Source organism: Lathyrus oleraceus, chromosome 6, assembly GCF_024323335.1.
Source record: "Lathyrus oleraceus cultivar Zhongwan6 chromosome 6, CAAS_Psat_ZW6_1.0, whole genome shotgun sequence".
Lineage (NCBI taxonomy): Eukaryota > Viridiplantae > Streptophyta > Magnoliopsida > Fabales > Fabaceae > Lathyrus > Lathyrus oleraceus.
The window spans coordinates 160854685-160881988 of NC_066584.1; the positions used below are offsets into that span (position 1 = coordinate 160854685).

The 27304-nt window shown below is 38.6% G+C and overlaps 1 protein-coding gene and 1 non-coding gene across 2 annotated transcripts in view; one reads left to right on the top strand and one right to left on the bottom strand.

The window, feature by feature from the left end:
• Nucleotides 1-1116: 1116 nt before the first annotated feature.
• Nucleotides 1117-27304, top strand: part of LOC127094536 (GTP-binding protein At3g49725, chloroplastic-like) — a 68105-nt gene continuing 41917 nt past the window's right edge. Inside the window, exon 1 of the mRNA XM_051033360.1 lies at nucleotides 1117-1219. Within this exon, the coding sequence (XP_050889317.1) occupies nucleotides 1117-1219 (103 nt within the window). The remainder of the gene's footprint in view (nucleotides 1220-27304) is intronic.
• On the bottom strand, nucleotides 12957-13063 carry LOC127099628 (small nucleolar RNA R71). Its single transcript, XR_007794110.1, has one exon. It is a non-coding gene; the product is annotated as a small nucleolar RNA R71 (small nucleolar RNA).

Sequence of the window (27304 nt, forward strand, 5' to 3'; positions counted from 1 at the left end):
AATTCCTAAGTTCGTTAATTTTTAGTCCCACACCCAACACAAACTGTTCCAGTGGGACTGTCCGGTTTCATTTGTTCAACATTGAATATGCCTTTACATTTTCCCAACTAGCGGACCTGCTACAATTTCCCCATAGGAACGGCGTAGTAAGTGAGGTCCCAGATACTGAGGGTTGTCAACGCGCCTTTCAACCATTTTGGAGGGCAATAACAGGTACAGTAACCCATAGTTTTGAGGACAAAAGAGCCACTTTAATTCACAACCTGGCTATTCGATATTTCTGCCAAATATTGGCATCCACCATTTTTGGCCGAGCAAACTCTAACAAGGTGAACGAAAAAGAACTCTTTTATTTGTTCGTCACTTTTTTGCCACCAAAGGTGAACACCGTCCTTTTTATGTTCTCTCACATGCAGGCCATTGTCAATGCAAATAGAGGGCCGATTATTTTTGGAGGTTTAATAACCTTCATAGCCAGAGTCCCAGGACTCGAAGAAAAATTCTCTCGGCTAACCCCGCTCCCGCATCATGCCATTGACATTGACATGGCGAGGAGCATGAAATTCGTAAAACGAAGGAGAGACGGTAAGTTTAATCTAATAATTACAAACAATGTGTTATATTTTGTCCTCTCAAATCCAACTCGCACAGATGTGCGTAACCATGAAATTTTTTGTTATATTAATGATCTGCTCCCTCTGAACATTCCTAAGAATGTAGTTGCTGGCGGGGACACCGATGAGGATTATATTCCGGAGAAAGTTGCTCCCGCTACTGACACACACCCACACACCACACACATGTTATCTGAAAATGTTGCAGGTACATCATCCATCCAAAGACCTAGAAGAAGAAATGTGGCACCTGCCACTCTTGATGAGATTTATGCTAAACTACTGCGGTGTATGGAACTAGACGCTCAGAACGACCTACAAATCCAAAACATGGAATCTCAGCAAACAGAAATGCTACAAATACTCCGCCAGATGCAGAATGATTAGCACGACTACGCTTTCAAAACCGAACAGAACATGTCTGGCTTGATCGATGAAATGACATCATTGACAGTGCGTGTGGAAGATCTACAAGACTACGCGCCACCTCACTATCCTGGGAATGGTGGACGCGCACGAACACGTGGCAGAAGGCACCAGTAGCAGGCTACCCAGGTTCTACCTTTCTTTCCTATCTTATCTCGTTGCATTGGAGACAATGCAAGGTTTAAGTATGGGGGAGGAAGCTTTACCACTTTTATTTATCGCTTTCTAGGTAGATTTAAATTATTTTTATTTCCTTTTGTTATTTATTTCTGTTTTACTTTACTTAAGTGTCAGTCGAGTCAAATATCAACGTGCTGTCGAGTCTTTATGCGTGGTTTCCGTTATTTACTAATTCTCCTATTTTCTTAAGACATACAATTTTTTTTGCAAAAATCTAGACTTAGAGATACAATACATCTTTTGAAAATTCTAACCTATAAATAAAATTGAGGTTGAATTTTAGAGATTTGGAAAAACTTTACAAGATCGGTATCGTTTTAACACCTTAAATCTCCCAAGTATAAGATCGATTTGAGTATTTGTCATGCCATAGCCTTAAATTCCATACTTTAATATTCCTTAAGTAGTTTATCTAGCAATCAACACCATCCTAAGCACACACTACGCGAAAAGTCTATGCAAATAAGTGTATGATCTTAGGCTTAAAAGAGGAAAAGATTACGAAATGTATGAAAAATGTTGTTCCTTCTAAGTTAGGTGACCCTCACCCGGTCATTTAGCCCAACGGTATAACCATCTTTAACTATTATTTGAGCCAAAGTGCGAAAAAGAAAGAAAGAAATAATGATGAGATCATAGTCACTAACAGATTATCTTGCTACGAATGTGAAAGGATAACTGGCTTAATGTGATTGCGCTAGAATGAAAAAGGATAATGAGAAGGATTAGTAAGCTAAGCTTAGGCATGACGACATGATTCAGATTGGTTTGTATAGGAGGGAGACTTATGGTTGCACTATTGTGACTATGTGTTCCAACGATACCCTTAGTGTGGAAGTTAGTACCTGTTGATGCCATTTTTGACCAAAGTAGATTTTGTAGACTAGAATGAGTATCCAAATGCAATTGTGTCTTTTACGAGTCTTGATACTTTATGCTGCAAAGATATTACTAAACTTTTTATTCATGTACGCAGCATTTGCTTGGGGACAAGCAAAGGTTTAAGTATGGGGGAGTTTGATAACGCGAGAATGTATCGTATATTTGGCTTCATATGCATTGCTTTTTACTTGATTAACACTTATTATTACACAGTATTTTATGTTTATCGCAGGTATTTATCGAATAAGAGATGTATAAGAAAGCAAAGGGGAAAATATCAAAAAGGAAAGAAAAAGAGAAGAAAATGGAGAAAAATAGAGAGCATGGGGCCCACCATACCAAATGGACATGTGGCACCCACCACTTGGATGTGTGGCGCCCGCCACATGACGTAAAAGGAGTGGTGGCGCCCGCCACAAAGCAAGAAAATGGTGGCGCCCATCCCTCAAAAGGTGGTGCTCACCACGAAGATCATACTAGGGTTGTGGCAACTGCCATCAACCCGGTCTCTCCTATTTTCTCTCCACATTTTTAGCCACGATCTCCACAATTTTAGCCATGATTTCCACTTACCTTTTCAACCAACGAATGCTACAATTATGGGAAGTGAAAAGTATATAAATGAGGGTTAGTTTTCTTTTCAAGGGTGCATTTTTTCAGTCAGATTCTTTTGGATAGTTTTCTTAGGAAGTTTCTTACTCTGTAAAAGCAATAGATTCTCCACATTAGGGACTATTGCAACTTATTGTTTATGCATATGAATTTGAGTGTAATGGTGTACTCGATTGCCAAAGCTTGTAGACATTGTTTAATTTGAAGAATCTGGATTTCTTTCAAGTTCTCGATTTATATTCCAGGTTTTATTTTAATTTCCATTTTAAATTATTTATGCCTTATTGTATGCTTGATTGTCTGAATACCATGTATGTTACCGGATCCATGTCCGGCTAAACCTCTGGGTATCGGTATGTAAAGACCGTCAAAACGAAGAGATTCGTAAATAATTTGTGTTGGCTTTTATAAAATATTATTTTTCGGTTTTAGTTTCTTGTTTTATTCAAAACTGTTTTTCGTATGAGAGTACAAAGCAAACAAAGGTTACAGTCAATAAGAACGAGAGTGTGAGACTTTAACCGGATAGTTGAAACTAGGCATTAATCCTAAACACAACGAGAGTGCTTTAGGATTAATTAGACTTTATTCATATTCAAAAAATACTTTTAAATTCACAATGAGACCGCGAGAGCCAAGCATTCTGGTTTAAGAGTATGATCAGAGTCAATAAAAACGAGAGTGTGAGACTAAGTCCTTTTTATAAATAATTTCTACTGAAGAATATTTTGATCAATAAGATTACACCAACTATCTATTGAATCCCCGAAGTTTGATGTGTTACATGCCAATATCCCTTTATGAAATATCTTTATTAATCTTCTATTTACGTTATAGTTATTTCTCTTCATCCCTCCAATATTAGAATGATCATCAGCCTTAGATTTACACTGTAACATTATATAATGATACATTTGATTATTAGTCTTTGTGGGTTCGATAATCTTTAAAACTACGCGATACAACTGTGCACTTGCAGTCACGATTCATATAGACTTACTAAGTCACGCGATCATGCTCTTATATGCATAGACACATTGAATTGATACTTTGAGCATGTTAAAGAATGAATTCACTCTACGATATGATGACACCGTCCAAAGTACATGGTATGAGCTACTAAAAGGTTTGACATCATTAAAACAAGGACTAAGAACCTTTTCCCTCACATACTCCCCCTTTTTTATGATGGAAAACTGTGGCACAATCTTTCCTATATCACATACTTTGATAGACATCCTCCCCCTGATTTTATGCATTTCTTTGAAAAAATCTGCTATCATAATCATAGGTTATGTTTCCATTACTTCTCCCTCTTTGACAATATCAAAAAGAGACAAGGACAAGGTCAACCAGAATCAAAATATATTCATAAGCACGTAATCAACCACTTTGCAACAAATTTATATCAACAACCATTCACATAAAATGAAGTTAATGTAAGAAATATAATCATAAATAAGACACGGAACTAGAAAAAGAAATTTAGTACACTACATAGCCAAGTTTGTTTAACATAAGTTCCAAGATAAATAAACTAAACACAATAACATGCAAACATGAAATGCAACAATGGTCCTAATGATGAATGCATGTTAAATATGATTCCTAAGCAAGTTTACACATATTTCAAACATAGAAATGGATTAATCTTAGACCAAACCATAAAATAAAAATAAAGAAAGTGCATTATAGAGAACAAGTACATACATATATAAATGATCAATATAGTTCAAATAGATATGAACGATATTACCTCCAATGACGATAAACGATGAATGCTCTCACATAGCTCGCACTTATCAATGTGATTAATCAAAGAATAAACAAGCATAGATATAGAGCAATCATCATATATAAATTTAAAAGCGATCCGAGATATCGAGAACACCAAGTTCCCTATGGATGTAGAAGAAAGGTTTTGTTGTAAGTGGTTTTGTGAAAATATCAGCAAGTTGATTTTTGCTATCAACGTGCTCGAAAACGACATCACCTTTATCAATATGATCCCTAAGGAAGTGATTCCGAATTTCAATATGTTTAGTGCGTGAATATAGTATAGGATTTTTGGTTAGATTAATGGCGCTTGTATTGTCACACAAAATGAGAATACGTTCAAGTTGAACATTGAAGTCGAGTAATTGTTGTTTGAGCCATAAGATTTGGGCACAACAAGTACCTACTACAACATATTCCGCCTCGGCTTTTGACAAAGTAGCTAAAACTTGAATAAAACTGACAAGTGCCACTAGTGTTTTTCCTATCCGATTTGCAACCAGCAAAGTCATAATCAGAGTAGCCAACCAAAGAACAATCACTTCCCTTAGAAAACCAAAGCCCATACTTTGAAGTACCACAAAGGTATCTAAGTATGCGCTTGATGGACTTTAAGTGTGATTCTTTGGGATATGATTGATACCTAGCACACATACATACACTAAACATAATATCTGGAAGAGATGCGGTAAGATAGAGGAGGGAACCTATCATACCTCTATAACTTTTTTTTATCTCTACAGCCTTACCATTTTCATCCTGGTCCATATTTACCGCAGTAGGCATTGGAGTGTCGATTAATTTGGAGTTTGCCATATCGAAGCGCTTGAGTAACTCATTGCAATATTTGGTTTGGCTCACAAAACTTACTTCTTCAAGTTGCTTGATTTGAAGTCCGAGGAAGTAATTTAACTCCCCCATCATCCTCATCTCAAATGCTCCCTGCATCAACTTAGAGAATTCCTTGACCAAATTTATGTTAGTAGATCCAAAAATAATGTCATCTACGTAAACTTGAACTAAAATAGAGTGTTTTACTTAACGCTTAATAAAAAGGGTTGTATCAACCTTCCCTTTTGATAATCCTTGTTCTAGTATAAACTTGCTAAGACGCTCATACCAAGCCCTAGGGGCTTGTTTGAGACCTTACAAAGCATGCTTAAGCTTATAAACATAGTTAGGATGCTCATAGTTTTCAAAACCGGGAGGTTGAGATACATAAACATCTTCATTAATGTATATGTTTAGAAAAGTGCTCTTAACATCCATTTGAAATAATTTGAAGTTTTGAGAACAAGCATAGGCAATCAAAAGGCGTATAGCCTAGAGTCGGGCGACCGGAGCATAAGTCTCCTCATAGTTGATGCCTTCCTCTTGGTTATACCCTTGGGAAACAAGGCGAGCCTTGTTGCGAGTTTTAACTCTGTTTTTGTCTAACTTATTCCTAAACACCCATTTAGTACCAATTACTCGATGACCTCGCGGAGGGGGGACAAGATCCCACACCTCATTTCTCTTGAACTGATTAAGTTCCTCTTGCATTGCTAAAAACCAATGTTCATCGAGTAATGCGTCTTTAGAGTTTTTAGGCTCAATTTGAGAGACGAAAGCCATATGATAACAAAAGTTACTTATCTTTGACCGTGTGGTGACTCCCTTTGAGATATCTCCTAGAATATTATCGATGGGATGATCCTTAGAAGATTTCCATTCCAAAGGAAGATCATTATTATTGATTGGATTATCCTCCTCTCTTTTTTCAAATACATGATTCGCCTTCTCCTCAACTTTTTCCGGATTGGGTTCAACATTATTTTCTTCTTGATATTTTATTATGTTTTCCGAAGGAACACCTGAACCATCAACAAAAATACCTTCTCTGACAATTTTCGGATAAGATTCATCAAAGGAAACATGCACGTATTTTTCAATGATACGTAACCTTTTGTTGTATACCCTATATGCTTTACTAGATTGAGAGTATCCGAGAAAGATACCTTCATCGACTTTCGAGTCAAATTTACCAAGGTTTTCTTTACCATTATTTAACACAAAGCATTTACATCCAAAAACATGAAAATGTGAAACATTAAGTTTCCTTCCCTTTAACAATTTATAAGAAGTTTTGTTGAGAATAGGACGAATGAGTATCCTATTCAAGACATAACAAGCCGTATTTATGGAATTGGCCCAAAAATATTTAGGAAGGCCATTTTCATTGATCATAGTCCTTCCAAGCTCTTCTAGAACTCGGTTTTTACGTTCCACTACTCCATTTTGTTGTGGAGTTCTTGGAGCGGAAAAATTATGATCAATGTCATTTGTTTCGCAAAACTCCTCAAAAAGGTGGATTTCAAATTCACCTCCATGATCACTTCGGGACCAGACACAGATGATGAATATGATCGGAGAGAGAGATCTCCTGTACCACATGTGTCCCCCCATCATCCTCCACCACCACACACCGCACCATCTTCTTCTTCTGCAGGTATCACTCCTGACTTATATATTACAAAGGAGATGTGGCGTGACCACCTAGCTAGAGAGCAAAGGCGTGACGACCTACTCTCTACCCTCCAGCAACAAATAACGGGTAATATGAACTTCATGCAAGAATCGCAGCGGAGGACAGACAGGTCATATGACACTGTTCTACAGTCTCTGCAAGTGATCACCGATACATAAGCCCGTCAACAACAATACAACCAGAGATACATGGCACTAATTGAAGCCACCCAAGGTTCCATTATTGGTAACCTTCGAGAGGTGAGGACCGCTCAGGATGCTCTGCAGGCGAGGATGGATCAGAGAGACCGTCGTCGTACCCATGCTACTGAAGCCGATTGTCTATATCAGGAGATCGCCGAGCTCAAGCAGGAGATAGCCGTGCTCCGTGAATCCACTCAGGCAGACGACTCCCCTGATACCTGATCTCACCATTTCATTTCACTTTAGTTTTCTTTCATATATTTATCGTATTTGCATTTCTCATTTTACATTATCGCATTTGAATATTATATAAACTACTGTCGTACATTAGTATTTCTATTTTTACCTATATATGTTTTATATTTATCTTATTTTGCATTTTAATTTTTTTCAGTTATTTATTTATATTTACATTTAATTTACGTTCTTGTTTTTGTTTCAGTTTCACTTTTTATTTTTCGTTTTTACTTTTATAATTATGCAAGTCAAAGAAACTAGGAGAATCACAAGACAAATGCTATCCAGACCCCTCAAAGCCAAAAGACAAGCGAAGCCCAAACCAAAGGACCGAAATCTGGCCCAGCCGGATTTTGCCTTGTGGCGCCCGCCATAGGACCTGTGGCGCCCGCCACAGCGTCTGTAAATGGTCGGGGCAAACCTCTCTTCTTCACTATTTTTGCAACTCACAACCTCCAAAACCCATTTTTTCAGCTTGGAAAAAAGTCCTTGAACCCCCAAAAAGCTCATACTTTCCTAACCATCATACCACACAAATCATTAATCCACTTTCCGTTTTTGATTTCATCCGCCGGATTTTGTAAAAATCCAACCTTTTCACCATCCACTTCACCTTCTTCATCCACAATTTCAAGAGCATTAAAATAGAGTTCAATAGATTCGTTCTTCGAGGAGGGAAACCAGGGGAGAGACAAAGAAAAATCATTGAACGGTTGCAAAATCGGGAACTTCTCCCGACAAGGTATGTTGACGAAGATTGTCTATATACTTTAGGCATCTATCATAGCATTTTCCATTTATTAGACTTCCTAGGTTTGCATAATTTCTTTATCAACAAAGAACCCACCTATGAGCGGCTGACAATTGAATTTTTAAGTTCTTTAATTTATGTTATCCGCCCTAACACTGCTAGCACAGTCGGTACTGTTCAATTTAGAATGTTTGCTGTTGAATACCAATTCAGTACCGATGAACTAGCCAGTCTGTTAGGGATCCCTCATGGGGAGGGTGCTATTTGTAAGGCCCCTTTGGATTCCGAATGGGCTGTTGAGGTATTTTCCTTCTGGGAGCGTCTATCAAACACTTCCATTAACTCTTTTGAAGGAGTTCTTGCCTCAACCATCCATAACCCGACCATCAGAGTTTTTAGATATCTGTTGGCATGCACTGTTTTTGGCCAGGAGAATCCAAATAAGGTTAACGCTAGAGAGCTTCTATTTTTGCAAGGAAGCCTCACAAATAGGAAAATTAATTCGGTTCCGTTTATGCTCGCCCATATGATTTTAACTCTGAATAAGGCGGGACCGATTTCTTTTGGTGGTTTGATTACGTCTATTGCTCGGGCACTTAACCTGAACAATGAGATGGCTACCCTAAACCCCTTACCTCCTCGCACAATTAATTTAAAATTTCTGAGAGACATGAAATTGTGTCGTTCAAGGAGAGAAGGAGGTTATACACTTATGGTTCATGGTGTAGCCATCCCATCTATTATTCTACCGTGCACTAGACGTACAAATATACGTGATGAGAGGAATTGGACCTATGATTTAAATGCTCCACCTGTTTTGGGTCCTCTTCCTCCTAACATTCCTGATGAGGCGGGACCAGACACAGATGATGAATATGATCGGAGAGAGAGATCTCCCGTACCACATGTGTCCCCCCGTCATCCACCACCACCACACACCGCACCATCTTCTTCTTTTGCAGGTATCACTCTTGGCTTCTATATTACAGAGGAGATGTGGCGTGACCATCTGGCTAGAGAGAAAAGGCGTGATGACCTACTCTCTACCCTCCAGCAACAAATAACGGGTAATATGAACTTCATGCAAGAATCGCAGCGGAGGACAGAGAGGTCCTATGACACTGTTCTACAGTCTCTGCAAGTGATCACCGATACACAAGCCCGTCAACAACAATACAACCAGAGACACATGGCACTAATTGAAGCCACCCAAGGTTCCATTATTGGTAACCTTCGAGAGGTGAGGACCGCTCAGGATGCCCTGCAGGCGAGGATGGATCAGAGAGACCGTCGTCGTACCCGATCCCGTCGTCCACCTCAGGATGGCGAGGGCACTAGTGGCAAGCAATAGGTTGCCAGGTAACTCTTCCCTTATCTTATTTCGAAACATTGGGGACAATGTTCGATTTAAGTGTGGGAGGAGCATTTATCATTTTCCTTTTATTTTCAGTTTTATTTGTTGTTTTTAGACTGTTTATTTCCTTTTAGTTGTTTAATTTCCCTTTTAGTTGTTTAATTTCCTTTCTAGTATAATTCATGAGTCTGACGAGTCACCAAATATAGTAGATCCTTAGTACAATCCTACCTCCCCATACCTTTAGCCTCACCAAAAATTTTTGCAAAAGAAAATAGGTGTTATTTCGAAAGTTTTCAGGTTTTAAGGACATGTTTTGAGTAAGGATGCGGTGACTTGGGAGAACTTTGCGAAACATCAGTATCTATTTTAGCACCATAAACTTCGTAAATATAGGAATCATTCTAGAAACCCCATATACCATGGCCTTAATCATCATTTCCGTATAAGTCCTCAGTAGTTTATCCTAGCAGTCAGCTCCGGCCTACACATCCTCTATGTAGGGGACCGATGCAAATAAGTGAGTGATCCAGAAAAAACAAAAAATAAAATAAAGCAAAAAGGCAACTCCGGTATAGGTGACCCTCAGAAAGTTGTTTAAACCAAAGGATTGTAAAAAATTGCTACAAAAAGAAAAAGAAAAAGAAAAGCAGTACCCACTGTTGGTTGGTTCAGAGGTATCTGGCACTGAACTCGGTAGGGCGGATTACGATCCGATCCCCCACAACTACAGTTGGGTCCAATAAAAGGGTTTACACATGTTTATGTGCCAGAAACCCCAAGCTCTGATCATAATCACTAACAGGCCACTCTACTATGAAGCATGTACGGATAACGGGCTTAATGTGATTGCACCTGAATGAAAAGGACACAAAAGAGATGAAGAGGCAGGCCTAGGTATTGTGGGATAATATGGGTTGGTTAATATAGGAATGAATTTTATGTCCGTATTTGCGGATTAGTGTCATCATGATACCCTTAGTTCACTCAGTTAGTACCTATCACTGCATCCCGACTTGAACTTAGAACTTCTACCTGAAGCACTCGTTTACACCAGTTTTTCTTTTATGAGTTTTATAATGTTTTGCTTGAGGACAAGCAAAGATTTAAGTGTGGGAGAGTTTGATCACACTAAAATTTACGTATTTTCGACTCCGATTTCACATGCATTCTAGTTATTTTATTGTCATTTTGTTGTGTTATTACTGTGTTTTCCTTTGTTTTCAGGTTTTTACCTTAATATGAGCCCCGATCGAGAAAAGGAGCGAAAAAGAGCCAAAAACCCTAAAAATCAACATTTTGCTCTTATGGCCTACCCAGTGGCGGGCGCCACAGTCCAAGCCATGACGTGTCCAATTCAAACTTCCATCAACTCCCACGTTTTCCCACCACTTCCACTAAGGCGCCCCACTTTGTGCTTGTGGCGGGCGCCACAAGAGGAAAACGATTTCCTCTATTTTCAAGTTGAAGGGCATCCAAGTCAATTCCACCTTTTTTTATTTGCTTATAAATAGAAACGCGAATTCAGTTTTACAATCACCCAAACTTAGAGCAGACGAAGATCCGAACGTCGGAACAAGGCGAAATCAGAAGCAACTTTGTTTCATTTAGGCATATATTCAGTTTTATAAAGTGGTAATCGCTTCGCATTGGAGTGTTACCACAATTGTGTAATTGAGTCTGTGATAGAGTCTGTACTCGAGTTTGGAGCACTTTGGAAGGAAGTTAATCCTGCCGTCATTTTCTTTTCCGCATTGCAATTTACTCAGCCCTCCGATTGGAGCAGGTTTTTATTACTCGCCTTTACTTTATTTATTTCCCGCACTCGCTTTTATTTTATTTATTTCCCGCACTCGCTTTTACTTTATTTATTTCCCGCACTCGCTTTTACTTTATTTATTTCCTCGCACTCGCACTACTTTTATTTATTTCCTCGCACTCGCTTTAAATTATTTACTTTCCACACTCGCACTACTTTCATTTATATTTCGCACTCGCTTTAAATTATTTACTTTCCGCACTCACACTACTTTTATTTATTTTAATGCACTTTTACTTTACCATGTCTAGCTAAATTTATAAGGCTAGAATGTAAGGATCGTAATTAAACCAGTAATCCGTACAATTGTTCGTAGAAACGCTTAAGGGCTATTTTAACTTTCAAATTAAGTTTTCCCGCACTTCAATTCCATTGGGTAAGATCGAAAGCCGTCCAACGTCTTTTTAAACTTAATTGTTTTTAACTATTTCAAAAACAGCGAAAGCACTTTGTTTAGTTCATTAGGAGTTTTTAACATTAAGAAGAAAAGAGATTTTAAAACTATTTTCGAACGCGTTTATAAGTTTAGAGTCTGGTTCGTAAGAACCTCTTTTGGTTAAGAAATCCAGGTTATAATACTTTTCAACTTAGTCAAGATACTATATTTCTTAAAAATAAGTTTACTACTCTAACGCAATGCGCGCCTTTTTATAAGTGACAATAAGAGGGTTTGATTAGGGAGTACAACTCGGTTCTGAATACGCGAAAGCGACAGTTCCTGTTAAATTAGTTCTTTTCAAAGTAGGAAACATTGCCCATAAGTAGTTCTATTAGCAAGTACTTGGATTATCAATTGATTACGTGAATTACATTCGACCCTGTCTTTATTAATTATATTCTATTTCAATACTTTACTTTTCATTGCACACTACAAAAACACCTATTTTGACTGCCTTTGATAAACACCATAACAACAGATAACGATAGATTGACACTTGGTCTCTGTGGTTCGATAATCTTTTATATTACTCTGACGCGTTCGTACACTTGTGAACACCAAGTTTTCCAACGCATCAAGTTTTTGGCGCCGTTGCCGGGGACCAATTTCGTCAAATTTCATTTTCTTGTTGTTATATCGTTTAGACTTAGGTTATTTCCCGCCGGTCAATGCGAAGAACTCGCAGCACCGGAAGTTTAAGCTTAGTAAACCCTTTGGCGGAACCTGAACGTTACGCTCGCGCACGTTTATTCTTGCATAGAATTAAGAGAGCTAAGGCCGAAGATCAAAACCAAAGACCTCTTAAGGACTTCGCTCAACCATCTAATGAAGAACCTAGTTCTAGTATAGTAAACCCAATCATACCAGCCAATAATTTTGAACTTAAACCGTCCCTGTTGCAACTAGTGCAATAGAGACAATTCGTAGGTCTCGCTACCGAGAACCCAAACCAACATTTAAAAATATTTCTTCAATTAGCAGATACTTTTAAAACCAATGGAGCTTCTCCTGAGGCAATACGTTTAAGATTATTTCCTTTTTCCCTCAGAGATAAAGCTCTATCATGGTTAGATTCCCTTCCACCCAATTCCATTACGACTTGGGATAACCTTAGAAGAGTTTTCCTTGCTAGATATTTTCCCCCGAGTAAGACCGCCGTTCTTCGAAACCATATAACTAGATTTACTCAAAACCAAGGAGAATCGTTGTTCGAAGCTTGGGAGAGATATAAAGAGTTGTTACGAGCATGCCCACATCATGGTTTAGAAAATTGGTTAATCATTCAAACCTTCTATAATGGACTTCATTACAACACAAAGATGACCATCGACGCTGCCGCAGGCGGTGCTTTGATGAACAAACCTTACCCTGAAGCTAGTGCCCTCATCGAAGATATGGCTCAAAACCATCAATCATGGGAAGTCGAACGAGCGACAGTTGAGAAGAAGGAAGCCCAAGGAGGATTGCATGAACTAAGCTCTATAGACATGATGCAAGCTAAAATGGACGCATTAGCCCTTAAAGTCGAGCATATGTGCATAAACCCGAATACTGTAGCCGCAGTTTCGTCGGATTATGAGATATGTGGAACCCAAGGACACCAATCCGCAGAATGCAGTCTATTAAACGAAACCCACTCCGAGCAAGTGAACTACACCCAAGGGAACCCATATTCGAATACCTATAACCCTGAATGGAGGAATCACCCTAACTTCTCCTATAAAAACAATAACCCTATTCAAAATAATGCACCTCCGAGACCTAGTTATCAAGCCCCTAGATCAAATCAACCTATGCAACCTGTACCACCAAAGCCGAGCCTTGAGAAAATTATGGAAAATTTTATCACCGCTCAAACCCAACAAAACAAGGAGTTCATGAACCAAAACATTCATGTTAACGAATTGATTACTCAGTTAGGAACCAAGGTTGACCAAATAGTTACTCATACCAAGATGCTTGAAACCCAGATCTCTCAGGTAGCTTTAAACCAAGCCCCTCAGACTACACCTGGAGGACAATTCCCTGGACAACCTCAACAAAATCCGAGAGGACAAGCCAATGCCATTACCCTACGAAGTGGGAACGCTTATGATGAGCCACCAAACCCAAGATTAAGTGAACCCGAAACTTCTAAGGAATGTACCAAACCCCCGGACGAAGTAAAGGAACCAGAGGAATCTGAAAACCAGGAAGGTCGAGATAAAGGAGAAGAACCTAAAGATAAAATTTACGTACCGCCCCCGCCATATAAACCACCTATACCATATCCCCAAAGACTCAAACAAACCCAGATCAATAAACAGTACCAAAAATTTATTAAAGTTATAGAAAAACTTCATGTAGAAATCCCTTTCACAGAAGCCATCACCCAAATACCTTCTTATGCAAAGTTTCTGAAAGACATCCTTACCAACAAACGTAGACTTGACGATCCGAAGCCTTTGGAATGTAATGCAATTTCCGAGGACAAATTAGCAAAGAAAGATAAAGATCCTGGAAATTTCTCCATTCCTTGCCTTTTGGGTAATCATGTCATCGAAAAAGCTTTTCTAGACTTAGGAGCTAGTGTGAGCTTAATGCCTCTAGCAGTTTGTGAGAGATTAAATTTAGGAGAATTACAACCCACTAAGATGTCACTTCAGTTAGCCGATAGATCTGTCAAATATCCGATAGGCATTTTAGAAGATGTTCCTGTTAGGATAGGTCAACTATTTATCCCTACTGATTTTGTCATCATGGACATCAAAGAAGACAATGATATACCAATTCTTCTAGGTAGACCGTTCTTATCGACTGCAGGAGCCATAATAGATGTCAAGAAAGGAAAGTTGACATTTGAGGTAGGTGACGAGAAAATAGAATTTATACTTTCGAAATTTCTTATGGCACCTGTGATGGGAGACTCGTGTTATGCCTTAGATATCATTGATGAATGTGTTAGAGAATTAGAACAAAAATAAATTATTAAGTTACCATCGACCCCCATAAAGGAAGATGATGACTTTAAAGAACCTTACATCGATGATAACCTTTACGAATGTTTATCCCTTACCCCAGATCCTATGTCATGCCCTAAGAAACAAACCTTAGAACTTAAGGAACTGCCTAAGAACCTGAGATATGAGTTCCTCGATGAAAAGATGAACCGTCCAGTTATAGTTAGTGCTACCTTGAGCCAAGAGGAGACGAACCAACTTTTAGACGTTTTACGAAGATATCCCTCAGCCTTAGGATATAATATCTCTGACCTGAAAGGTATAAGCCCATCTATATGCATGCATTGGATTTCGCTCAAAGAAGATTCAAAACCCTCTAGGGAGCATCAGAGAAGAATAAACCCTATAATGAGTGATGTTGTTAAGAAGGAAGTTCTTAAGTTACTTGAGGCAGGTATAATCTATCAGATCTCGGATAGTAAGTGGGTGAGCCTTGTGCATGTAGTACCTAAAAAGGGAGGCATCGCAGTTGTGCAAAACGATAAAGGCGAACATGTAGAAAAACATTTAGAAGGAGGATGGCGGATGTGTATAGATTATAGAAAATTAAATAAAGCAACTAGGAATGACCATTTCCCTTTACCATTTATTGACCAGATGTTGGAGCGTCTAGCCAGACACTCTTACTTCTGTTATTTAGATGGATACTCTGGATTCTTCCAAATACCTATTCACCCAGAAGATCAAGAAAAAACTACTTTACATGCCCTTATGGAACTTTTGCCTACAGACGAATGCCTTTCGGCCTCTGTAACGCTCCAGCTACTTTCTAACGCTGCATGATGTCAATCTTCGCAGATTACCTTGATGGTATCATGGAAGTGTTTATGGATGATTTCTCGGTTCGCGGATTCGATTTCCACAATTGTCTTGCTAACCTTGAGAAAATCCTGGAGAAATGCATGGAGGTGAACCTCGTGCTAAATTGGGAAAAATGTCATTTCATGGTGACCAAAGGAACAGTTTTAGGACATATAGTTTCCGAAAAAGGTATAGAGGTAGATAAAGCTAAAATAGAAGTTATAGAAAACCTAAAACCACCAAAAACAATCAGAGAAGTCCAAAGCTTTCTTGGACACGCTGGATTCTACCGGCGTTTTATTAAGGACTTCTCCAAAATAACTAAACCGTTAACTGGACTTTTAATGAAAGATGCTGAATTCATTTTCGACGAAAAATGTAATGACGCATTTAATCTTTTAAAGCAAGCATTAATCTCATCACCCATTATGAAACCGCCTGATTGGTCGGAACCTTTCGAGATAATGTGCGATGCTAGTGATTATGCAGTTGGAGCCGTTCTAGGACAAAGAAAAGATAAAAAGTTACATGCCATTTATTATGCCAGTAGAACCCTAGATGCTGCCCAACTTAACTACGCAACAACTGAAAAAGAATTACTCGCTGTAGTTTTCGCTATAGACAAATTTAGATCTTATCTAGTAGGAGCAAAAATTATTGTTTACACCGATCATGCTGCCATTCGTTACCTATTAAGTAAAAAAGATGCCAAGCCCAGGTTACTCCGATGGATTCTATTACTACAAGAATTTGATTTAGATATAAGAGATAAAAAAGGCACTGAAAATGTAGTAGCCGATCACCTTTCTAGGCTAGAACATCTAAAACTTGAACGAGTACCCATAAATGATGATTTCGCCTACGCTAGACTGATAGCTAAAATAGAAACCATTGAAGACAATAACCTAGATCCTTATGAGCATTCCCAAAATTCCTTAGCAATAAGTAACGTACCCTGGTATGCAGATTTCGTTAATTACCTAGCTGCTGATATAGTACCCCCTGATCTTGACTACCACCACAAGAAGAAATTCTTCCACGATGTAAGAAACTTCTATTGGGACAAACCGCTCCTTTTCAAAAGGGGTAAAGATGGCATCTTTCGCCGTTGCATCCCAGAAGAAGAGGTAAATAATATTATCGAGCATTGTCATTCTGCACCTTATGGTGGACATGCGAGCACCTCTAAGACATACGCCAAGATTCTTCAAGCTGGCCTATTCTGGCCTACCATGTGGCGTGATGTCTATGCTTTCATTGTCAAGTGTGATAGATGCCAACGCACTGGAAACATTTCAAGACGTGATGAAATGCCCTTAAGAAACATTCAGGAAGTAGAACTCTTTGACGTATGGGATATAGATTTCATGGGACCTTTTCCACCATCCTTAGGAAACAGGTATATCTTAGTAGCCGTAGACTATGTGTCTAAGTGGATTGAAGCTATAGCTGCACCCACAAACGACACTAGGGTAGTAATCAAATTATTTAAAAACTATATATTCCCTAGATTTGGAACACCACGTTTAGTCATAAGCGATGGAGGATCACACTTTATATCGAGAATATTTGACAAACTTTTAAGAAAATATGGAGTTAGGCATAGAGTAGCAACACCATACCATCCACAAACTAGTGGCCAAGTAGAAGTATCTAATAGGGAGATAAAATAGATCCTAGAGAAAACTGTTTCTATTTCTAGGAGAGACTGGTCTCAGAAGCTTCAAGAAGCATTATGGGCCTATAGAACCGCTTTCAAAACCCTTATAGGAACTACTCCTTACCAACTAGTTTATGGAAAATCATGTCACTTACCATTCGAGTTAGAGCATAAGGCCTATTGGGCCATTAAAACTTTGAATTTAGACTACTTAGCCGTTGGAGAAAAGCGTATCCTGGACATTCATAAATTAGAAGAACTTAGGCAATCTGCCTACGAAAATGCAAAAATATATAAAGAGAGGACAAAGGTCTATCATGACAAAAGAATAGTAAAGAAAAACTTCAATATAGGCGATTTTGTTCTCCTTTTCAACACTAGGTTACGACTTTTCCCTGGAAAGCTATGTTCAAGATGGACTGGTCCTTTCGAAGTATCCAAGATTCTGAGATTCGGAGCCGTAGAAATCAAGAACGATACCTGTAGTCCATTCCTTGTAAATGGACAAAGACTGAAGCTCTACGAAGGAGGAGACATTCCAACATACTACTCGAGCCACACCCTGATTGATCCACCGATTACCACTACTACAGGTGTATAAATTCTAACCGTCAAGCTAATGACGTTAAACAAGCGCTGCGTGGGAGGCAACCCATGGTTTTTCTTTTCATTTTACTTTTTTTTCGCATTTATTTACATTTCTTTTTTATTTTTATTTTATTTTGTCTTATTTTGCATTGAGACTAAAGTTTGAATGGTTTGTATTTTCAGGATCACTTTCCTAACTTTTACAGGATGCAGGGTTTTGATGACATGCATGTTGCCTATAGAGACAATGCTCAGAGGGAGCGCTACATTGCTTTATACCAGCGCCCTATGGCACCCACACATTACCCTGATCAGCATTGTATGGAGGCACTGGGTATCGAGCCTAGTATCTGATTCCTTAGCCACCAACTCCACTGGGATGAATTTGCTGATGACTTGAGTAACACATATAGGAACCTGACTTTGGAGTTCCTGAATTCATTCGACTACGACCCATATTCTGGACCAGATGGGTATGCTGCTTTCAGGCTTTTTGGAGTTGAGTACTCTTTCAGGCAGAAAGAGTTCAGCGACTTATTAGGTTTTCAGACTACTCCTGATGCTATCCCGGAGACACCTTTGGGATATTTCCTGGGTAAGGAAGTGGAGAAGTTTTGGAGTGATATATCAGGTGGCGAAAGCCAGGATCCATCTACACAGTTATCTTATGTCATACATAACCCAGCCTTCAGGTATTTTCAGATGATATTAGCACATTCCTTCTTGGGAAGACAGGATGCAGAGACACTACTGAGTGAAGAGGAGATCTTCCTACTATTTTGCGCATCCCAGTCTCGCCCAGTAGCATGTGGGAATGTTTTATTGAATAATCTCAGTGGTATCTCTAGATCCACCGAAGGAGTCATCCATGTTGGTGGAATCGTCACACAGATTGTTGTCGCTTTGGGTCTGTCTCACAAGTTGTTGCATCTTCAGACCTACTGTGGATATACTACCATGGACATCGATTTCTGTTTGACCAGAGGATTGATGAGGAGAGCCTCTTTCCATCCATGTCAGTTCTGACTACTAGTCAACAGCGAGGCCATCCATTACTTCACATTGCCAGACCCTATGATGACCAGTGTGCATGATCCAGCGAATTGGAGTTATGCTCTAGAGGGCCAGGGAGAGACCGTTGAGGAGCCGATATCGCCCCCAGTTACTGAATACACACCTGCACCACCATCTCCTAGAATCACTGTTCTCTCTAATAATCATTCATTACAGACACCCGACATACGCACCCAGATTGCTGAGTGCCGTAGAGAGATTGCAGCGCTTAGACAGGAAGTGGCGGACCTAACTTTACAGATTGGAGTGTCTGATCTCACCCATGCTACTGAAGCCGATTGTCTATATCAGGAGATCGCCGAGCTCAGGCAGGAGATAGCCGTGCTCCGTGAATCCACTCAGGCAGACGACTCCCCTGATACCTGATCTCACCATTTCATTTCACTTTAGTTTTCTTTCATATATTTATCGTATTTGCATTTCTCATTTTACATTATCGCATTTGAATATTATATAAACTACTGTCGTACATTAGTATTTCTATTTTTACCTATATATGTTTTATATTTATCTTATTTTGCATTTTAATTTTTTTCAGTTATTTATTTATATTTACATTTAATTTACGTTCTTGTTTTTGTTTCAGTTTCACTTTTTATTTTTTGTTTTTACTTTTATAATTATGCAAGTCAAAGAAACTAGGAGAATCACAAGACAAATGCTATCCAGACCCCTCAAAGTCAAAAGACAAGCGAAGCCCAAACCAAAGGACCGAAATCTGGCCCAGCCGGATTTTGCCTTGTGGCGCCCGCCATAGGACCTGTGGCGCCCGCCACAGCGTCTGTAAATGGTTGGGGCAAACCTCTCTTCTTCACTATTTTTGCAACTCACAACCTCCAAAACCCATTTTTTCAGCTTGGAAAAAAGTCCTTGAACCCCCAAAAAGCTCATACTTTCCTAACCATCATACCACACAAATCATTAATCCACTTTCCGTTTTTGATTTCATCCGCCGGATTTTGTAAAAATCCAACCTTTTCACCATCCACTTCACCTTCTTCATCCACAATTTCAAGAACATTAAAATGGAGTTCAATAGATTCGTTCTTCGAGGAGGGAAACCAGGGGAGAGACAAAGAAAAATCATTGAACGGTTGCAAAATCGGGAACTTCTCCCGACAAGGTATGTTGACGAAGATTGTCTATATACTTTAGGCATCTATCATAGCATTTTCCATTTATTAGACTTCCTAGGTTTGCATAATTTCTTTATCAACAAAGAACCCACCTATGAGCGGCTGACAATTGAATTTTTAAGTTCTTTAATTTATGTTGTCCGCCCTAACACTGCTAGCACAGTCGGTACTGTTCAATTTAGAATGTTTGCTGTTGAATACCAATTCAGTACCGATGAACTAGCCAATCTGTTAGGGATCCCTCATGGGGAGGGTGCTATTTGTAAGGCCCCTTTGGATTCCGAATGGGCTGTTGAGGTATTTTCCTTCTGGGAGCGTCTATCAAACACTTCCATTAACTCTTTTGAAGGAGTTCTTGCCTCAACCATCCATAACCCGACCATCAGAGTTTTTAGATATCTGTTGGCATGCACTGTTTTTGGCCAGGAGAATCCAAATAAGGTTAACGCTAGAGAGCTTCTATTTTTGCAAGGAAGCCTCATAAATAAGAAAATTAATTCGGTTCCGTTTATGCTCGCCCATATGATTTTAACTCTGAATAAGGCGGGACCGATTTCTTTTGGTGGTTTGATTACGTCTATTGCTCGGGCACTTAACCTGAACAATGAGATGGCTACCCTAAACCCCTTACCTCCTCGCACAATTAATTTAAAATTTCTGAGAGACATGAAATTGTGTCGTTCAAGGAGAGAAGGAGGTTATACACTTATGGTTCATGGTGTAGCCATCCCATCTATTATTCTACCTTGCACTAGACGTACAAATATACGTGATGAGAGGAATTGGACCTATGATTTAAATGCTCCACCTGTTTTGGGTCCTCTTCCTCCTAACATTCCTGATGAGGCGGGACCAGACACAGATGATGAATATGATCGGAGAGAGAGATCTCCCGTACCACATGTGTCCCCCCGTCATCCACCACCACCACACACCGCACCATCTTCTTCTTCTGCAGGTATCACTCCTGGCTTCTATATTACAGAGGAGATGTGGCGTGACCACCTGGCTAGAGAGAAAAGGCGTGATGACCTACTCTCTACCCTCCAGCAACAAATAACGGGTAATATGAACTTCATGCAAGAATCGCAGCGGAGGACAGAGAGGTCCTATGACACTGTTCTACAGTCTCTGCAAGTGATCATCGATACACAAGCCCGTCAACAACAATACAACCAGAGACACATGGCACTAATTGAAGCCACCCAAGGTTCCATTATTGGTAACCTTCGAGAGGTGAGGACCGCTCAGGATGCCCTGCAGGCGAGGATGGATCAGAGAGACCGTCGTCGTACCCGATCCCGTCGTCCACCTCAGGATGGCGAGGGCACTAGTGGCCAGCAATAGGTTGCCAGGTAACTCTTCCCTTATCTTATTTCGAAACATTGGGGACAATGTTCGATTTAAGTGTGGGAGGAGCATTTATCATTTTCCTTTTATTTTCAGTTTTATTTGTTGTTTTTAGACTATTTATTTCCTTTTAGTTGTTTAATTTCCCTTTTAGTTGTTTAATTTCCTTTCTAGTATAATTCATGAGTCTGACGAGTCACCAAATATAGTAGATCCTTAGTACAATCCTACCTCCCCATACCTTTAGCCTCACCAAAAATTTTTGCAAAAGAAAATAGGTGTTATTTCGAAAGTTTTCAGGTTTTAAGGACATGTTTTGAGTAAGGATGCGGTGACTTGGGAGAACTTTGCGAAACATCAGTATCTGTTTTAGCACCATAAACTTCGTAAATATAGGAATCATTCCCGAAACCCCATATACCATGGCCTTAATCATCATTTCCGTATAAGTCCTCAGTAGTTTATCCTAGCAGTCAGCTCCGGCCTACGCATCCTCTATGTAGGGGACCGATGCAAATAAGTGAATGATCCAGAAAAAACAAAAAATAAAATAAAGCAAAAAGGCAACTCCGGTATAGGTGACCCTCAGAAAGTCGTTTAAACCAAAGGATTGTAAAAAATTGCTACAAAAAGAAAAAGAAAAAGAAAAGCAGTACCCACTGTTGGTTGGTTCAGAGGTATCTGGCACTGAACTCGGTAGGGCGGATTACGATCCGATCCCCCACAACTACAGTTGGGTCCAATAAAAGGGTTTACACATGTTTATGTGCCAGAAACCCCAAGCTCTGATCATAATCACTAACAGGCCACTCTACTATGAAGCATGTACGGATAACGGGCTTAATGTGATTGCACCTGAATGAAAAGGACACAAAAGAGATGAAGAGGCAGGCCTAGGTATTGTGGGATAATATGGGTTGGTTAATATAGGAATGAATTTTATGTCCGTATTTGCGGATTAGTGTCATCATGATACCCTTAGTTCACTCAGTTAGTACCTATCACTGCATCCCGACTTGAACTTAGAACTTCTACCTGAAGCACTCGTTTACACCAGTTTTTCTTTTATGAGTTTTATAATGTTTTGCTTGAGGACAAGCAAAGGTTTAAGTGTGAGAGAGTTCGATCACACTAAAATTTACGTATTTTCGACTCCGATTTCACATGCATTCTAGTTATTTTATTGTCATTTTGTTGTGTTATTACTGTGTTTTCCTTTGTTTTCAGGTTTTTACCTTAATATGAGCCCCGATCGAGAAAAGGAGCGAAAAAGAGCCAAAAACCCTAAAAATCAACATTTTGCTCTTATGGCCTACCCAATGGCGGGCGCCACAGTCCAAGCCATGACGTGTCCAATTCAAACTTCCATCAACTCCCACGTTTTCCCACCACTTCCACTAAGGCGCCCCACTTTGTGCTTGTGGCGGGCGCCACAAGAGGAAAACGATTTCCTCTATTTTCAAGTTAAAGGGCATCCAAGTCAATTCCACCTTTTTTTATTTGCTTATAAATAGAAACGCGAATTCAGTTTTACAATCACCCAAACTTAGAGCAGACGAAGATCCGAACGTCGGAACAAGGCGAAATCAGAAGCAACTTTGTTTCATTTAGGCATATATTCAGTTTTATAAAGTGGTAATCGCTTCGCATTGGAGTGTTACCACAATTGTGTAATTGAGTCTGTGATAGAGTCTGTACTCGAGTTTGGAGCACTTTGGAAGGAAGTTAATCCTGCCGTCATTTTCTTTTCCGCATTGCAATTTACTCAGCCCTCCGATTGGAGCAGGTTTTTATTACTCGCCTTTACTTTATTTATTTCCCGCACTCGCTTTTATTTTATTTATTTCCCGCACTCGCTTTTACTTTATTTATTTCCCGCACTCGCTTTTACTTTATTTATTTCCTCGCACTCGCACTACTTTTATTTATTTCCTCGCACTCGCTTTAAATTATTTACTTTCCACACTCGCACTACTTTCATTTATATTTCGCACTCGCTTTAAATTATTTACTTTCCGCACTCGCACTACTTTTATTTATTTTAATGCACTTTTACTTTACCATGTCTAGCTAAATTTATAAGGCTAGAATGTAAGGATCGTAATTAAACCAGTAATCCGTACAATTGTTCGTAGAAACGCTTAAGGGCTATTTTAACTTTCAAATTAAGTTTTCCCGCACTTCAATTCCGTTGGGTAAGATCGAAAGCCGTCCAACGTCTTTTTAAACTTAATTGTTTTTAACTATTTCAAAAACAGCGAAAGCGCTTTGTTTAGTTCATTAGGAGTTTTTAACATTAAGAAGAAAAGAGATTTTAAAAATATTTTCGGACGCGTTTATAAGTTTAGAGTCTGGTTCGTAAGAACCTCTTTTGGTTAAGAAATCCAGGTTATAATACTTTTCAACTTAGTCAAGATACTATATTTCTTAAAAATAAGTTTACTACTCTAACGCAATGCGCGCCTTTTTATAAGTGACAATAAGAGGGTTTGATTAGGGAGTACAACTCGGTTCTGAATACGCGAAAGCGACAGTTCCTGTTAAATTAGTTCTTTTCAAAGTAGGAAACATTGCCCATAAGTAGTTCTATTAGCAAGTACTTGGATTATCAATTGATTACGTGAATTACATTCGACCCTGTCTTTATTAATTATATTCTATTTCAATACTTTACTTTTCATTGCACACTACAAAAACACCTATTTTGACTGCCTTTGATAAACACCATAACAACAGATAACGATAGATTGACACTTGGTCTCTGTGGTTCGATAATCTTTTATATTACTCTGACGCGTTCGTACACTTGCGAACACCAAGTTTTCCAACGCATCAGTAGTCATCTACAATAACAAAACCATAGTAGTTTCCACCTAGACTTTTAATTCTAGATGGCCCAAAAAGGTCCAGATGGAGAAGTTCAAGGGGTCTTGTTATAGAGACAATGTTTTTAGATTTAAAAGAGATCCTTGTTTTCTTTCCCATTTGGCACGCATCACATAAATGATCTTTTGAAAATTTGATTTTGGGTAGACCAACTACTAAGTCTTTTGCAACTACTTTATTTAGCAAGTCAAAGTTGACATGCATTAATCGCCTATGCCAAAGCCAAGAGTCTTCACTCATGGAGACAAGAAATTTAGCGCTAGTCAAAGATACTTCATTCAAGTCAAGCATGTATACGTTATTTACCCTCAAGCCCTTAAACACATCATTCTTTTTATCATTATGTTCAATCATGCAACAATCTTTTGAAAATGATACTTTATATCCTTTGTCACATAATTGGCTAATGCTAATAAGATTGTGCTTAAGGCCTTCAACTAAAAGGACGTCTGAGATAGTAGTAGAAGAGGGATTACATACACTTCCTTTTCCGAGTATAGCTCCCTTGTTATTATCACCGTAGGTTACAAATCCTTTATTTTTATCCACAACGTCAAAGAATAAGGAAATTTCACCTGTCATATGTCTTGAGCATCCACTATCAAGAAACCATCTTCTCTCCATAGCCTCAAGACATTCCACCTACAAATTAAACAAAGGAAGGAGGTACCCAATTTTCGTTGGGTCCTTGATTGTGAGTGAAACTTTGGTTGCATTTGGGAAACCATTGGAAAATGCCTTTAGGAACCAAAAATCTCCTAAATCGGCATTTAGCAATAGTGTGTCCCCTCTTGCAACAATATAGACAATTTAAGTTTGAATGAGAGTTGCTTTTGCTAACTTGATTTTTTACTACATAAGTGTATTTTTTATAAGGATTATTCATGTTACTTCTAAAATGTGATTGATCAATAGCAAACTTTAGGTTTTAAAGCCTTGTCTAATTTAGCTTGAAAAGTTCTAACCTCTCTTTGCCAAATGTGATAAGTTTCACATCCAGACCATCTAAACCAAAATCCCCTATCATCTTCTGTTTTGCCTTTAGTAGCCTCTATCATAGATTTCTTAAGAGTTTCTAATTCCTTTTAGGAATAAAAAAACCTTCTTTTCTAAATACCAGAAATTCTTCTTATTTAAGGCTAAACGTTTAAAAGTTTCCTTGGCCTTATTGTGTAGAGTACTAAAGGCTTTTTGCAAATCAAAATAAGATATTTTATCAACATGATCATATTTAGAATGACTTACATTCTTTTACTTATTTTTATTAGCCATAAGACAAAGATTGACCTTTTCTTCTTTATCACTTGAGTTTCCATTGCTTGAGGGCTTACTATCGCTCTCCCATGCAATGTATGCTCTTCTAGATTTGCTAGATTTCTTGTGACGTTTGTCTTTTCCTTTGTCTTTCCAACAATGGATAATCTGGCCTATAGTAAACGGCCTTTTCGCAATTGTAACATGAGCCTCTTTACTTAGTTGTCTTACTCTCTTCTTGATTTGAGAATTTTGATTGTCTTCTATAGTTGACTAGATTTTTATCCGAATGTTGAACTTCATTATTTCTAAGGTATCGATTATACCTCCTTACAAACAACCCCATGTCTTCATTCTAATCTTTATCATCATCACTTGATTCACTCTCACACGTATCATTGGTTAATGACTTAGAACTTGAAGCCTTTAAAGCGATAAATTTCTTTTCGGTGTCCTTTGCGTTCTCCTTCTTTTCCTTCTTTTCACTCTTTTAAAGTTTCTCAAGGTTCATGAGCTCTTTCTCATGCTCTTGAAGCTTACCAAACAATGTTGTCATGTTTGTAGCGGTAAATTCATGATCATCAAGCTATGGATAAGTAAGACATCAAATAACAAGAGTCGCCACCGCACTTTTATTGTTTCCAAGGGAAAAGGGAAAAGTACAAACAAAACCCACAAATAAGAAGTTTTCAAATCAAAACTAATAAAATGCCAGAGATTACAGATAAGGGGGTTGATTACACAGAGGGAAGGTGTTAGCACCCAAAGTGTCCTAGGTACTCCTAGGGAGCCCTTTCTTGTGTGCATATGTGTTTTGTACAAATGATGTTTGCAAACAAATAGAATGGGGATATGAGAAAAGAATTCATTAATTATATTTTTGTGTTTGACAAGACCTTCAGACTTATGCCTACGTACCAACATAAAAAATGAGGGATTAAAACCTCGTAGTTCGTGGTATAAATTTCAAAATGGATGCATTGCTTTTAACAAAAAATTTAAGTTTGAAAGGCACAAAGGCCTAAAATGGTTTGAATGAGTTAGTTCTTTTTTGACTTTTGAAAATTTTAAGTCAATTATGGTTAAGTTTACTTATAAATTTGATTAAGAAAATGAGTTTGAAAATGCAATGGCATAAGGCCACAATTTCTAGTTTGCAAAAATGGTCAAAGTTTAGAAAACAGACACAAGCAAAGAAGTTTTTTGAAAGGAGGGAGAGATTTTTGAAATTAAATAAATGGGGAGGAGATGAAGAGACTAATCCTAAGCATAAATTTAAAAGTTGAGAGTTGAAAAGATCTGACCAATGGGTTGCAATCCAATAGACAAGAATGTCATATAGAAACCCAAATTCCCTTGGACATTAGAATCAAGCAACAAACAATGCACAAAATACCAACTTGAAGAGAAAGGCATCAAATAAAGATAGCCACATCCAAGCTTAGCAACTCCATGATCTTCTTAAAATTTACCCATGTAGTAGATGAATTTCACAATGCATAAGTCACAGGTTCAAAGTAACAGCTTCACAATGACCATGTTGCAGATGAACTCAAATGGATCTTCCATGATGTATCAGATGAAGTCTCAAATTGCAAGCACTTGGTCACATGAAAGTTGACATTGGCCAAGTCCTTTTCATAGGGAGTGTTGCCTAAATTCTAAGTCCAATTGTCTCAGATCAAACCAACAGTCCACACAAGATATTTTTTAGGGGTTTTGTTCTTATTATGTACATTAATGGTCAAAGACCACAC